The sequence below is a fragment of the Gallus gallus genome, chromosome 7, assembly GCF_016699485.2.
Source record: "Gallus gallus isolate bGalGal1 chromosome 7, bGalGal1.mat.broiler.GRCg7b, whole genome shotgun sequence".
NCBI classification, from domain to species: Eukaryota; Metazoa; Chordata; class Aves; order Galliformes; family Phasianidae; genus Gallus; species Gallus gallus.
The window spans coordinates 1,441,963-1,458,023 of NC_052538.1; the positions used below are offsets into that span (position 1 = coordinate 1,441,963).

Sequence of the window (16,061 nt, forward strand, 5' to 3'; positions counted from 1 at the left end):
CTGTTGACTAAATCAATAGTGAAATCCCCGCACAAAGTGCACCTTAATCCCAATAAACCAATCTCCTACAAATGAAAAGTATTTGCAAAGGCATGCTATTTCCACAAAAAACTGACCTATCCCCCAGTTCTTTATTCTTTCCCATTCATCCCACAGGTGGAAAAGAAGTTATGAATAACTGACTCACTTGCACAGATCATCAAAACCTCAAAATACAAGCTCATGACACCCACGCAAGTCATAACTTCCCAACATCAGCAGATCTTATACTGTGCAATGCTACAGAATAAAGCTGCACAAGGCAGTTAAAATATCCACTTCAAACTAAATAGGTCACAGATAGATACAGCTATGCCAAACTGGTGGTTTAAGCTTCTGCACAAAGACTCCTATTGTCTACAATCACCCACTTGGGAATGGAAAGAAACAAAATGAAAAAAAAAAAAACCCACAAGTTGGGAACATGAGGAAGAATCAGGGGAGTTGTTAGTAGTATTTTCCTTTTCAAAAGCTTTTTTCCTCCATCTTTTAGCACTGATCAAAATGACCAGTCCTCAGAGAATTTCATCCAAAAATAATTAAGACTAAGTCACTCATTTGAAACAACTCTGGTGTGTCAAAAACATGGGAAGGTGTGGAGAGGAAGAACAAAACAACTGTCAAAGCGGTGAAACCGTACTCAGGCAGAGGCTACTTGAAATTAGTTCTCCAAAGCAGTAAGAGCACACCACGCTGAGCTGAACAGGACTTCAACACCGGAGATGCTCTTCGTTTGTAGCATTCAATCATTCCTGTAAGATTCCCTCATCTTGAATCTTGAGATCTAACACAGCAATAGGAAAAGCTTTTCACCAAAAGAAGGAATGAAAATTTAGCATTGCATCAATCTGTTACGCCAAGCGTATCAGAAGAGCACAACAATGCATTATCTGAGCAGCCAGTGCTGTCTGTGCTAAAAACAAAATCTGTTCAAGAAATCTGCAAGTCATTAGCATAGGAGTTCAAAGTTGTTTGACGAGCATATTTTCCTTTGTAACAGTTTGTAGAGCTGTCTGCATTCTGCATTTCATCAGATTATTCTGTGTGCTGAAGCTCTTGAAACAGTTTGAATGCTGCTTTTTTTGTTTTAATGCTGCCATAACGAGCCGCACTTTCAAGCATCCTGTTGTGGAGCCGGTACATCTCCCACTTAGAGCTCTGATTAAAAACTTCACATCATCACAAAACTATTTTGTTAGTGTTTTCATAAAAGTCACGGCAGTACGAAGAAATGCTGCTTCTACCAACTCAGTTTCCAATATTCTTGACTGATACAGAGCTCGGGCCCTAAGATGGAAAGTGAAATAAAGTTATGAAGAAGACTGTTTCCTTTTGGATAACAAGTACATAGGAAACTCATTTGGTTTACATTAATTTGCCACATATTGCTCACATGTGGACAGTTTGATTAATCCCAACTTGTTACAGTGGTCTCTGCAGAATTTTTTTTTTTGTTTGCCAGAATGAAAATTCAGAGCACACCCACTCTCTAAAATCCTTTGACAAATAATCACAGAATGGCATGGGTAGAAGGGGACCCTAAAGACCTCAGTTCCGACCCCCTACCACGAGCATGGACACCTCCCACCGGACCAGCTTGCCCAAAGCCCCACCCAAGGCTGTGGGAGGGCAAAGAGGTGCATCTTTATAACAAGTGGTTTTGAACCTCTCAGAACTGATAGGTAACAGGAAAAAAAAAGGACTGCTATATTTAGTTCTTTCCTTTTACAGTGGACCCACAAGGAATATGCATTTTCCTGGGCAGAGCTGCTAATTAAAAAGACAAATGAAGCCAACTTTCAAAGAGAGGAACCACCTCCAGTCAGTTTTGTAGAGAACTAGCACTAGGGCTCACACATCCTGCAAAATTAATTTGGTCATACTAAGAGCACCTCAGCTAAATAGGGATAAAATACAAATTAAAAACAACAGTTAAAAAACAAGCTAACTCGACAACCAAATAAATATATACACGCACACGCAAGCTATAAGAGCAGTTATCCCATTTTAAGTCAAAAACAAATGAAGACATTTACTCACCGAGTCCTATAAGCTTGGGATTTTTTGTAATTTGAGTGTGAAATATATAACACCTAGCAAAGAAAATGATTTCATAATATTGTTTGTCAGACAACACTGTGGCAACTTTGAATATGCTACCTTAATTTGAGTTTCTACCAGCTGCTCATCCTGAAGAAATACACGTGCCTACACATTGAAACTCTTGAAAGTTGACTGAGACAGAAGGAAAAAAAATATCCCTATTATTTTACATAACATTCAATTGAATTTGTGGTGAAGCTGTGGCAAATGCAGTAAGAAGTCAAGATACAGAAGAACACAATGACAAGGAACTTCAGTTTTGTGAGTGGCATGTTTTACTACTGAATCAGCAAGATAAACAGGAACAAGGCTAAAAGGTTCAGTTCTTAATCAACAGTCTTTTTAGCAAGGTCTATTTCCAGCAGCAGGATAACCTATTAGAGACACAGACTGATTCATATTTCAATTCTGCAACAGATGAACAAAGCTGTGCATGCGGGGAAGCTTGCCTGAGTGGTTGGTTTCTTTTTAATTTTACTCTGAAGTGTAAAAAAAACCTGCCTGAAACGTTTGTTCAATGATATTCTAAAGCCCTTCTAAAGGGAAAAAAGGGCGTTCTAACATTCTGGCTGTATACACAAAAACACATGCAGCACAGCCATATGTACCTCGAATCTGGGGGCATGTTCTACCACACATTTGTTATGCAATTTTCACATAGTCATAACGACGTTAAATCAAAGCCAACTGATGTCAGTGCTAAAACTCTCAGAAGCCCCACAGCGCAGCATCTTTACATTTGGGAAGTGTTAATGTGCGATGTAAACATTTTGCCTTCCAAAGCCACCATGTATACTAGAATGTCAAAAGCAATTAGTGTAACGTGCACACAGAAACGCACGCACACAGGCACACGTGTAGAACATTCTCCCACCATGCAGGGAATCCTAGGATGTGTAGGCAAAAGGAGATCCTCCTTCCCCTTCACAACTCTATTGCTGATTTAAGTGAGAAAACATCCTGTATAGGAACAGCAAAAGAAGAACAACTTCTGGCCAGCAGCTTAAAGATTGTAGTACATATTTTAACAAGGAATTTTATGTTACATATTCAGGTGAAAACATAAATATATGTATGAATATATGTATATTTACTCATTTTTGGCGTGAAAGATAGAGTTCCATCAATGGACTCCTCTTTTGAAGCACCCAGCTATCTCCGCTAAAAGGGGGGGACAACCATGCACAGAAAAGAGGAAAACAAGCAAGACTGGAGGTGTAGGGACTTGGGTAAGCATCAGCTCAATTACTGCTCTTCTCCAGAGGAGCTGAGGGTGAGTGACCAGCATGGCTAGCAGAAAGTAAGCACTTGAAGAACTCCTTCAGACATCAGTATCAAAGAGGCAGTACCTTCTTGCTACAGGTACATAGCATGGGACAAATGCAACAGCTGTAAGTGACCAAACTGCTGTGCTAATAATTGTATTTAAGCCAAAAGCAAGTGGCAGAAAATAGAACCCACTGATGTGCAACTGAGCTCAGTGTGGCCATTGTATAGATGCAGAAGAGAAAAAGAATCATAGCTTGAGGTAAACATTAATAAAGTACAAATAAAAACAAGGTACAAATTTACAAGGAAAAGAAAATGAGGGGGAGGGGAGGGGGAAAAAAGCAGCTCCCCTGCTTTACCTCTATGACACCCTACTTGTGATACAACCAGAAGGTCGGAGCATAGAAAACCTCACTCAGAATAAGAGTTGCTCATTGCCGTGCTGCACTCATAGCACAGGGACATGGCCTCTCTCTCATGCTGTGCATGTGATGCAGTGACACGGCCTGGCCCAGGCCTGCTGGCTGTGCCATCTGGCACAGGGGCCAGGAGGCACGAGCAGGACCATGCCTTACAGCAGGCAGTTCTGTTCATGCCAGTCCTTGTGCAGACCTTGTCAGCCACAGACAGGAGGACAGAGATGCAGAGAAAGCCACGTATATGAACGCATTATTTTCAAAGGGCAGGTTTCTTAGTAGTAGTAAGCAATTAGAGAACTCCGAAGACACCCAGCTAATGAATTATACAGAAGGCATGCTACTTTTCCTATTAACAAAACAGCTAAATAATCTAAAATAGATCTGCTTTGTGTTTCCAGAGCTAAGCAGTGCCTCTGCAATTACAAACCACAACACACAAATGCTGAAGGATTGATGGATGAGCTTGAATTCTTGCAGAGACTGCATTTAGCTATTTATAAAAAAACCCCTTCCCATTAGCACTGTACATCACTGGTCACATCATCAGCTGCTTCTTTCCTGTGAGGAGCATCATAAGCCTGCCCAGATTCCCAGTGCTACACAGTGAGGTAGGGGTAAGCAGGAGTGGGAGACCACACTGCACTGGCATAAGATTTAGTCATTCTAGTGTAGGGAATCAACCATTGTGCTACGGACAAAGAAAAAGGCAATTTATTTTGTTTCAGAGCATTGATTATTTTACTACACTGAAATACAATCGCCCTTTTCACCCAGAGAATAATCGACAAATACATTATTTCCCACTTCGCTGCCACAAAGCTGGAATGAGTTAAAACATGCCTGACGTAAATCCTCTTAAGCCACTATGACCTCATAGTTCTACTGCCAAAACTCAAATGATTAACATGCCCATTACTTAAACAGTAGATTATAAGCAAAACGCTGCTTGTTGGCTCAGTAGCATATATCCTAAGCACAGACATCAAGCACAGCAGCAAGGCCTTTGTATCTATTTATTGTGCCTGGCATACGGATGAGCCCACAGCAGTTCTCATTTGAAGATGCATCTGAAACCTAACCAAGAGACCCATCTTTCCCTATGAGATGTACTTCAGCTACTGTATTACTGGAAAATATTACTTAGAGACATCTAGATTATTCTTAAAAAATAATAAAATAAAGAAGTATTCTTAAGTAGTCTGAAAGAGAAGTTTCTGTAGGCTGCTGCAGATAGATAGCAACTTGGGTTTTGCGTGCATCATTATGTGCATCACTTGTTGTTGTATGTTTTACGCACAAGAAGCTGATAACGTGCCAGTTCTCAGAAGTATATATAAATAGATCTGAGATCTCTCAACATCAGCAGCATTCTGTGCTATACCTTGACAATGGGACTCTGTATCGACAAATACACTCTTTGGTGTATTTGTACCTGATTTACAAAGGCTGAATAAACTTGACAGCCTCTGGACTGACAAGTCACAGCAGCAGAGGCTGAAATGAATTACACCCTTCCAGACTTGAAAGCACAGGTCTTTCCTCCTCCATACCACGCAGGTCTTGCTAATGCGCTCCCAGGACACACACGGGTTTTTCCAGCGGCCTGAAGCAGGCTGTGGAAAACAGGATTGAGCACTGAATGGCGCAAGCAGAAATGCAGTAGCAGTGCATTCTCACATGACCTGCCACAGCTTGTGGAAATCACTGCGTGTACTAGAGCATGAAGGCTGAGGGAGATGTTTTAGGTCAGCATTGCTGCTGCTCAGCTCTGATCTACTTCAGAGATGGGTGAGCAATGCCTCTGACCTGAGGCATCCAGAGATCTCCTATCAGGAACGTCACACATTACAAAGCCACATCCAAGAAGAAAATTCACAAAAGGTGTTTTTTCCACAGTTTAAAGTTTATATTCCCAGTTTCAGATTAAGCTTCTGAATATTTCCCCATACACCACCTACACTGCTATGAAATAAGGATCATACCAATCCCCATATGCTATCTTCTTAATAGGCATCTAATGTCCCTCAGTGTTTATTAGGAATTAGATTGTTAAATGCTTTAAGAGTGCTAGAAAGTACAGACGAAAAACATAATAAATCGTCAGGTTAAAATAAAAGAAGAAGCGAGTATGCATGATTTGGCTTTCAGCACATGCCAAATATAACAACGTTCTCCAAGATACAGGAAAAACAACCACAGCAACGACATAGAGAGGCCAAGTCTTGACTTCTTGTCAGTCCAAAAACTGCCGGCAGCAAACTGCACATTACCTGTGGAGTCGAAGATGATGGGCTGGCAGTTCCTGTTGGAATTCCAGTTACATTGCAGCACCTGACCCCCTTCTACCACATTGCTCTGGGAGGTGTTTGCTTTTGGAGCCCCCACCAGAAGAAACATCCTGCAGCGAAAAGAAGAAATAGAAGTTTCAAAACTCCAGGCACAGACACTGCTACTTCATGACATTCTGACAGTTCGTAGATTTGAATGGATAAGGCCTTTGCATTAAGTTTAAAGCCAAAACTGCTTCAGAAGTCAGAGGAACTGATACTGGGCTCGGCTCCCTCCTTTCTGCAAGCAAAAGCAGGCAAACCAATTTCGACTTAGGAGACAAAAGAAGATAAAGAAAGACGTATTCTGACCTGCTTGAGATGATACTTAAGTAAGACAAACACCTCTTATACTCTTTTCTTCCCCTTTCAGAAAAAAAACCTGCATTTACACCACAGAAGAGGAAGTCACGTATTTCTGTAGTTTAACAAAGAAACTGCCTGGCATCATTTCTAGTTAATGTTGTATGTAAGAGTCATTCATGGAAGTTGGTCAGCATTCAGCGATGTATATGCAGAACAGCAGTGCTTCTGCACTCAGGAGGCATTACGCAGTGAGTCAGCCCAGTCAACCCTCTGCTAAAAGCAACCACCAAGCACCCAACTCACCGACAGCCGCAGACCTGCGCGCTAATGAACTTCCACTGAAATTCATTACACAATAGTCATTTTCTTATTAAGATGGGTCACTGTATGAATGCCTGCTTATGTAAGTGAGGTCCATTCTGAGCAGGAACTGCTATGGTACTGGGCTCGTGCAAGTGGTAAAATGCAAAAGCTGCAGAGTAAGAAACAGATGGAGCACAAAGCCAGACCAAACAAGGCTGTTAACTTCTTCTAGGAACTCCCACAGCTCTCAGATACGACTCATCAGCACTTTTCTTAGGAAGTCCGTTTGAAGCACAGGCAGTGACACCCAGAAAAAGCAGAGAAGTAGAACTAAATGCATCCTTTTATCAGAACCTGCTCCTCCGTGCTGCTTTCATTTAGACTGTTAAAGAGACAAGTCTTCTATTCACGAGCAGTGTTGTCTCGTATCAGATAGGGCAGCTGGTTTTGAAACGGGCATAGCCAAATAAGCTGGTTGGAGAGTAAGTCTCCTAGTAGATAGGTCCAAACTTGGCAGACTTGTTCTGGTTGTAATGGTTATCCTCCAGACTTCACTTTAGTTCAGAGCTATGTTTTTTCTTCTTAACACATAAATTCCAGGTACAAACACACAGAACCTTACCAAAGCTCCACTCAAATGGATGCCGACAAACAGGGTTATTTTTCAACTCCATTTAATTTGCAGAACCTTCAAAATTGCCTGGTGAGGACTCGGTAGAAAAGCCAGCCTTGTCACAATCCATTGGTTTCCCCTAATGGCACTCACAGACTAGCTTTCAAGAGAAAGTATTTGAGATGCTTTAATGGACTTAAAATGTTCTCTCTGGGCATAACAGAAAGGTCTAAAAATAAACATTCATAATCCCAAGTGAAGAAATAAACTGTTATAAATACAATCTATTAAACAAGCGGTAACTTGCCTCCCTCTTCACTCCTACTTCACTACTTTGGAGAAGCCCTCCAAACTAAACATTTGCTTTAAAAAAATAAGTCGTACACATTTTAACCTTTCTTTCATAACATAATCTTTGTGACGAGGTACGTTAACATGGTCACCAATGACAGACTTGTTATGGAACTCCGCAAAGGTACAGCCACCTCCTTCCCCAAGGCATAGAAGTGCGTTTTCTTTCGTAATCATAAACCCAACTAGTAGACTTGAGCGATTGGTAACGTTACTGGCAACTTACAAGAGCTCAGAGGGATCATCTCTTTCCAGCGCTTTGCCTTGTGCTGATAAAGAGAATTGGGTTTTGAAATACGCTCACACATGGGAACGACAGGCTATCAAACTCTGTGTACGGAAGGCCTCTTGTACTTTGTGAAGTCACGCTTTCAGCCACCTGGAACTGCAGTTACATCCCGAGCCAGCAGCCAAACAGCACCCTGATAAAAGACTGCTGTCACCTCACAGAGTAGGTTTTCCACACAGGTTTCATCACCGTGCTTTACACTGGTGTCCAGCAGCTAAAAAACAGCAGCTTCGGCTTCTGAGAGCTATTAGCTCTGCTGTACCACTCGTCAATCCAAACAGCTTTAACTGGACTTCGCTTACTTCAGCTCAGCTGCTTTTTACCTCCGCCCCGTAAAGAAGAGGTGCTAAGCACAAGTTCAGAGCGGCGCGTAACGGGGCTCACTGCTGCCCGCCGTGCGGGACTCAGTCCCCACCGAGCGCCCAGCACAGCCACCGAGGCTCACCGCGGCCTGAGCGTCCCCCCTGCAGCTCAGGGACCGCCGCACCGCTGCCTGCGGCTGGAGGACCCCGCGCCCGGAGCGCTCCGGCCTGCTTCCCTGGGCACGAGCGGGGCCGCGCGGGTACCGGCGGGAGGCGAACCGCCCGCTGCTGGAAAAGCTGCGGGGCGACTCAGTTTCACTAAGAGGCTCGGTAGGAAGGGCAGCGGGGCTGAGCTGAGCAGCCACAAACTAACTTCTACTCGCAGCTGAAGTCGCGGGGAGAGCTTTCTCTTAACGACGCAGAGGGAGTCTCTCACGGTGTTTAAGAGCCGTTCGCGTCTCAAGCCGCAAACAAACCAACCTACGCTCCCCACCCGGGGCTCAGCAGTTACCACCAACGAAACGCGAAAAGGCGAAAGGGCGATTCCAACGGGAGCCGGGACGCGCGTGGGAAGGAAGGGACGAGCCCTCCCCACGCCCTGCTGCCGGCCGCTCGGCAGCCGCAGATGCCGCCTTAAAATAAAGGGAGGAACGCAAATGGAACATACTTTCAGTTAATAACGAGCTCCGCGGGATTAACGTAGCGGGGATGTCGCAACGCGCGCGAGTGCGGACAGGACGGCTGCCGGGCGGCGGAGCCGCGCGAAGATGCGCTCCAGACCCGCTGCGGGGCCGACGGACCGCGGGGCCGCGCACTTACGAGGAGGCGTCGGGAGCGAAGAAGTCCACGGCGAAGCCGAAGTAGCTGCCCTCGGCGCCCGAGTACACGGCCGGCCGCTCGGCGTCCAGGTTGAAGGCGCGGGCGGCGGTCAGCGCGCAGCTCAGCAGCAGCGACGCCCGCAGCGCGGCCATGGCCCGCGGCGCTCCCGGCCCGGCCCCGCGCGGAGGGAAGGGGCGGAGGGCGGCGCCGGCGTGGGAGCGGGAGCGGGATCGGGAGCGGCTGCGGCGGCGAGAGCGGGCCGCTTCCTCTGCCCCGCGCCCAGTTCCCTTTTCTCGGCGGGACGGCAGGAAGGAGGAGCGGCATCATGTGGTGCCGGGGGCGGGCCCCGCTCACGCCGCCGCCCGGCCCCTCCGTGGCCCGTCCCGGGCGGCGAGACGCGGCCTGCTCCGGCGGCCGTGCCCTGGGAGGGCGGCCCCGCACGCGGGCCGAAGGCTGGAGGACGAAGCGCCGAAAGCCACGCGCACCGCAACCCCGGAGAGCGGGCCGGGTGGCGGAGCGGCGGCGCCGAGGCCTCGGGACGGGGCTGCGCGGCAGAGCCGGGCTGCGGGAGGGCTGCCGCCGTCTGCGCTGCTCCGGGGGGGACCGCTCTCGCGAGCGGCAGCCCGAACCCTCCGAAGGGCCGGGAGCGCTCCTCCGACGGCTCGGGGAGCGCCGATGAGATGTCGGCCTCGGCTTGAGCGGACATCGTTCCGCCCAGCCGGCGGCAGTCCTCGCCCAAAGACGGAGAAAACAATGAAGCAGCCAGAACACCTGTAGGCAGCTCCGTACGGCCAGAAGCGGTGTGACGGGGCTGCCCGTGAACCCGCGGAACAAAAGAAACACCATTTCATTTCATAGCCAGCCAGCATTCCTGAGTTTTGATGTAATCAGCTCCATTCAATGCAGTTGAAGTGGGATATTGAAACACTGACCCGGGATCACTTAGCATGTTGTTTTTTCGTTTCTCTTTTAATGACTTGCTGCTCTCAAAGGACCCCCAAGGACCTTCCCCGCCTCCCTTCAAAAAAAGAAAAAAAAAAAGAAAGAAAAAGAAAAAACAAGAAAAAAAAAAAAAAAGGAAGCGTGCTTTGTCACCAACTGCACAGTGAATCACATTTCAGAATTCGTGTCAGCTTCCTGTTTATCTTGGAGGGCAAATTGACAGCACTGCGCTGCTGTTGGTGATGCCCACCCAGTCTACATGCACTGCTACCCCGTTATTGTGGCACACACGTGAAGGAAAAAACGTGTGAAGGCTTTCAGGGGGAAGAACTGAACATCGGGGTGATAACTGCAGTTTCTCACCTGATAGAGAAAGTTGCTTTAAGTAAAAAAAAAAAACAATTCCATTTGATATCGATACGGTCAGATTCTATGAAAATATGAAAAGCCAGGGGAGTAATTTAGCCGTGGTGTACATCAGAGGCTGCTCATCCCCAGGGCTATCCTCGTCAGACTGTTTCCTCTCCTCAAGAGGACAGTTTCTTCACATACCTACCAGCCCTCTATCACAGGGGCTGGGGCAGCCGATGCTGCTCGTTCTCCCCTGACTCAGCTCCCACTGAGATGAGTCACCCAGCAGGACAGGGGCAGTGCCGGTGCTGCTGCACCGTGCAGAACACATGGATTGCTCCGGGCAGCCCGCAGCTCTCCTGCCCCCACCTCAGCATGGGGAGCAGAAACGTGGGCCTGGGGTGCACTTCCAATCAAGGCATATCTCTTCTGTTACCAAAATTACAGTGATTGAGGCTATAGCTGGCAATGAGTTACTACATCTGACAGAATCACAGATAAAGGAATGATGGCCTCAAACAGAGTTTGCTATCACTTTAAAGCACGAAACACCCTTCTAGTATACGTGCAATTTTTCCTTGCTAACTTGTTTAGCTCTCAGTATGGTTAACAAACAGATTAACAGCGAGTAGGACTGTGTTATGCAATGTAAACAAGTAAATTATATGCTTCTATATTTACTCTCCCGATTACTTTTCAATCTACAGTCTGCGAAGGCATACAGCAGTGGAAAGTAGCCACTAGGAAGTGGGCAGAACAGTGACAGCAGGCTGTGACCTTGTTAGCTTTTCCTTATACAACTGATCATTAACGCCGTTGAGTAAGGCTTTGCAGGATGCCAGGCCTATTTGGAGAACGGGCACTCATTGCTTTTTCTTTTTAGCTGTTCTTTAGTCTTCAGCCTGTAGAATGAACAGAGTATTTGAGTATTTCAGAATGTTTTTTTTTTTTATTGCAATCCTGTCTTCCTCTCTCGTGACATTACAGTCATCAGCAAGAAACAGCCAGAGTCCTGTGATTCAGGACAAGTTAAAAATATGCATTCCACGGTGGCTCTACTTAAAAGGCTCTGCAAAATGTCCTACGCTAAGAGAGAAGTTTAAGTTTCAGCTTCTCAGCAGATGCAACGTTTTGCAGCAGCACCATTAATATCTGCAGCACAGGATGGATTATGGCTGACTCGTTTGTTAGTACTGCTGCTGGCTGGCAGAAGGCTTCCTTCAGCCACATGGGAGCTTCAATATATACTCTTCTCTTGTGCCATCCAGGCACTCAGATTCACAGAGCAGTTTAACCGCTCTGAGCAGACCTTTAAGTCTCTCATACGGCAGTAGACTAAAAATGGACTTAACATATTACTCCAGTATTATTTTTGTTTAACTCTCATTGATTAATGCTCATTTTCTTGAATTTCCATGGACACTGCAAAGCACGAAAGCACTACTGGGTGAGGGGCGTGGTAAAACCACGGCAGCTGTGTTGCAAGCTCAGGTAGTTGTGGTTCCACCAGAGTTCACCAGTCCAGCAAAGCCTCACTCATTGGTCACGCAGGAGCTGCCCTTCGCCAGAACCTCCCAGGCAGTTTCCTTTAGAAATATGACAGCGTAACCATGTCTATAAAAGCAGTTTCTAACCCGTGAACCACTCTCAGTGCAAAGTTTGAGATCTTCCCCTTGGAAAGGAAATGAGTCGCATCCAGGCTGGTTTGCTCAGTTCTGATAGCTGCATTACCTCAGGGTTAGTCAGCGTCTCCTCCAGCCCCGCCGAGCGCTGCAGAGTGCTGCTTACTCAACGGGAGTTTTTGTACGTTGGGATTTCAGATCGCCCAATTCAGAGGCAGCTCCACACAATCTACAAAGGGTCTCATATCTCTTCTATCTGACAAAATCAGTGTTACAAATCCCATCTTTCTCAGTTTTTATTATACAGAGCTGTAGATCTAACAAACCGACTTGTCCTGATGTTGCTCAGTAACAACCCCAAAGACTTGAATATCTTAAACAGCATTTGTACTTTGGAGAAAAGGAGCAAAAGGAAGAAATACAATAATGTACACAGGCAAAAAAAAAAAAAGAATCATTTTCTGTGAAGATCTATATGCAGTCTCAGTGAGATCTTCACAGTATCTGAGCACGTACGTCATAGGGAAAAGACACGCAGAGATAAACATGACCCCGTTCCATTTGGAGATAGGGAAAGCCTGGGAAGCCACCGCACCAACCTCCAGCCAACACGGCAGGGCAGAGCTACAAAGCTGGGAAAACATGTATTGAAAATGCGTTACAATGTGTACAGAGAAGTTACCTCAACACACGCTCAGCTGTCACTAGAAAGCAGCTCTACGGGGCAGAAACACATACGAAACAGAGTTCTGCCTGGAGCAAGGAGAAATGGAGTGCTTCCTACAGCCCTAACCTACAGGCATAAAGGATGGGGGTCACATCTCTGGGGTTGCCATTTACGGACAAGATCCAAAAGCCTTTTGACTTCAGGAAGCCTTTAAACATCTTCCAGAAGGCCTCAGAGATGAAACTTCCTCCTTCCCTACCCACAGAGAAGCACAAAACCAAACGCCCCCTTCTCTCAAAACAAAGAACCCAAACTCACCCTCTCTTACAAAAACATTGTATTTTGGTCCCCTCTACCAAAGGAATACAGTCCTATATTAAACCAAAGGATGTCACCATCTACAAAAGGTTGTACTCAGCAACTCTGATTAATTAGAGATAAATACATATTTGAATGGAAGAATAAAAGTAAGGAAACTAGATTCATCTTTAGATACCTGATTCTATATTACAGCAGTAGTTTCAGTTTTCTCTCTTTTTTTCCCCCCTCCTTTACATTCTTATGGTTATCTTTCCAGACAGCTTTGGCTTTTGCCGAGCCTGTGATGGCCAGGAGTTGGTTCCAGTAGGCTCTGAGTTGCGTGCTACTGACTGAAGAATTCCTGGAATGCAACTTCTGCCCCCCATTTCTACCAAAAGAAATTTGCCAGCTAACATTGACAAGTTACTAGTGATAAAAAATTGAGACAACTCTTTGCCTTAAATAAAGAGCATATTTACAAAGTTTTCCCTTTTTACCATCTATGGGTTCTTATCCCACTTCCTCCTGCCTGCCATACATACCAAGAATGTGCACCCATCTATTTATAGCACACATTCTGTCAAGCTGTAGCTTTATGTTTCCTGTGCGGAGGACACTTCGTGGGTCACACAACGCAGAATCGCTCTTCACAGAACACAGACTTTCTGTATTGACAGGAAGAAGACCGGAGACTGATAGAGGGCTGATGTGACTGAAACAACACGTAGTCCTGACACCCACTAGCTCTTTATTCAAGGAAAAAGTTCACAAAGGTGAGGCAACCGCAGTTAAATAAACCCCTCTTGACCCCTTACAGCTCCTCCCCCCTCAATTTCAACTTGTCTGACATACCACTGAAGAGATCATGCCTTTGTTATGTCCTTTCTGACCAATTTAACCCTTCTCTTGATTTCATAAACAAAATCTCAGAGCCCCACCACGAGAGCATGCTACTGGGCAGCACGGAGCTCCAGGGCACACCCACCGAGCAGCCAAAGGCAGAAGGCAGCCAGCTGGAACACACGGCAGCCACTCAGCCCAGCAGCACAGAGCAGAGGTCAGGCAGAAAACCCTCTGCAACACGTTTATAGTTGGAAGGGAAAGAAGACAACAGAAGGGGGTGGTGAAGAGAGATCAAAAGTTTTTTTGCTGAGAAATTTGGCTATTACCTGATTCATGTCTGAGATTTTAAGGAGGCATTCAGTTGCAGCCATGAAACGATTAAGTAGAGGTCAGTTCAACTTGTTGGTTTTTTTTTATTATTATTATTTCTCAGGTCTACTCTTCCCTAACCACAACAACTAAACTAACTCAACTACTTCAAATGTTAAACGTTACCACGGTTAGCAGAAATCTTTGATTAAGAGCTTACAGGGAATTTGGATTGCTGTGTAGATACACTACAGGAGTGTTTTACATTCCATCTTTGCATGCAGCACTCACAGTACAGAAGTGACAGCCTCAGTGTCAGGACATAAAGCAAGGAATAAAAGTGTGAATGGAAGTGAAGCACAAACAGGACCAAACACTCCAGAACAGCGAGGTTCACACCAGAGAACAGAGAACTATAAGGTTCTGCAGTTGTAGAGAATTACCTAAAGGCTGCTCTACAAGCATATCATACACTGAAAACACAGTTTCATCCTAACACAAGTCCAAGGATGTATTATCAGTAGAAAATATTCCCTTAATGCCTTACTGTACAGAGAATATTATTTTGTCTTGTGAACTTCTTACAGTAGTTTGCCCTTTCTGTGTCTTTCCATGTGTTCTACATAGCAATCTAGGAATGTTTCACAAGTTGTATGCTTTACCTTCCATCATATCTTGCTTTATTTTAGGAGTTCAGCGTAACACTTTTCAAGTTCAATTTGGCACAGTTTGGAAATATTTCTTTAGTTTCATGCCAGCCTTTCTCAAACTTATGTCCAAATATATTACACTGCTTAAGTATCCTCAGCCACAGATGGCTGAAGTCTCTTTAACACAAATGAAACGCTGGTATATACGATCAAAAGAACTGATAATTTTTGCCATTCGTTTCGACAATGTGTTACGAAGGAGCCCATTGTGTTCACATATTAGGGCTGTAACATCATAAATGAATAAAACATCTTGGCCTTGTTGCTAACACCGGCAACAGCCACTCTCTGTAACAAGACAGAACTTCTATTGAAAGGCAGAAACTGGAAGTGACAGAAAATAAGCTGAGGTCACTTCTAAGCCTAATACTACCAGGGGTGGGGGGCAGAGAAAGGTGATTTGCAGATATCACTGTAAAAAGCACTGAATGGGATCACAGCGACATAAAGCACATCCGGTACATTACCACGAACAAAGACCATTTGCTCCACTGAGGATTCTGCTGATGAGGGCCCATTCATAGCAGAGACACACACCACTGAGAGCTGAAGTTTCTAATTTTGTGCACAAGCTTTTCTAGCGAGGAAATGCAGTAAGGAGTGGTGTCCTTCAAACTGAAATACTTGTTTATTTATTCTTTTTTCAATACCGCTCTCTTCTTGGCACCAAGTCGAAGCAAAGGAAGACATAAGATATTACTTCTACTGAGCATTTCCCCTGGAGATCAGACACTACGGGTTGGGAGACACACTCCAAACAAAGTGTGACAGAGCTGCAGAACTGCTGGCATGCCAAAAGATGCTGGAACTGCAAAGGGACTTCAAGGGGAGAAGAGGGAGAAACAGGGCACGTGGAAAAAAGCCATCAAGAGACTCATAGACACACAGACACATATGTGCTATACTCGCATTTGAGAGAATGAGGTGGCTCAGCTTATAGCTGTAACAAAAAGTGAGAGAGGGAAAGACCTCACCTTGTAGGAATGTCTGCCTAAAATGAAAATATCTTCATTTCATTCAGTTACCCCAACGAAGCGCATGAATATTAGCAGTTTCTGAAGCTGTCACCTCATTCATTTGCGGGATAATTAAGCTTGCCAAAAAAAAAAAACCACTTGCAGAACATACCTTATTTGGGTAACCTATTTTTCTAAAGGGGCAAAATCAATAGCTATCA

At 45.2% G+C, this 16,061-nt stretch overlaps 1 protein-coding gene across 2 annotated transcripts in view; it reads right to left on the minus strand.

Annotated features, from left to right (window-relative positions):
• The window catches only part of ITGAV (integrin subunit alpha V), a 48,661-nt gene extending 39,251 nt beyond the window's left edge, over positions 1-9,410 (minus strand). Inside the window, exons 1-2 of one of the 2 annotated variants that reach the window (NM_205439.2) lie at positions 9,141-9,410; positions 6,101-6,228 (exon numbers count right to left, since the gene is read on the minus strand). In NM_205439.2, coding sequence (NP_990770.2) covers positions 6,101-6,228; positions 9,141-9,292 — 280 coding nt within the window. In that variant the 5' untranslated portion in view covers positions 9,293-9,410. Of the gene's footprint in view, positions 1-6,100; positions 6,229-7,956; positions 8,548-9,140 lie in introns of those variants that run through there. The other variant, XM_046943520.1, reaches the window with a different exon arrangement.
• Between the last annotated feature and the right edge of the window lie 6,651 nt (positions 9,411-16,061).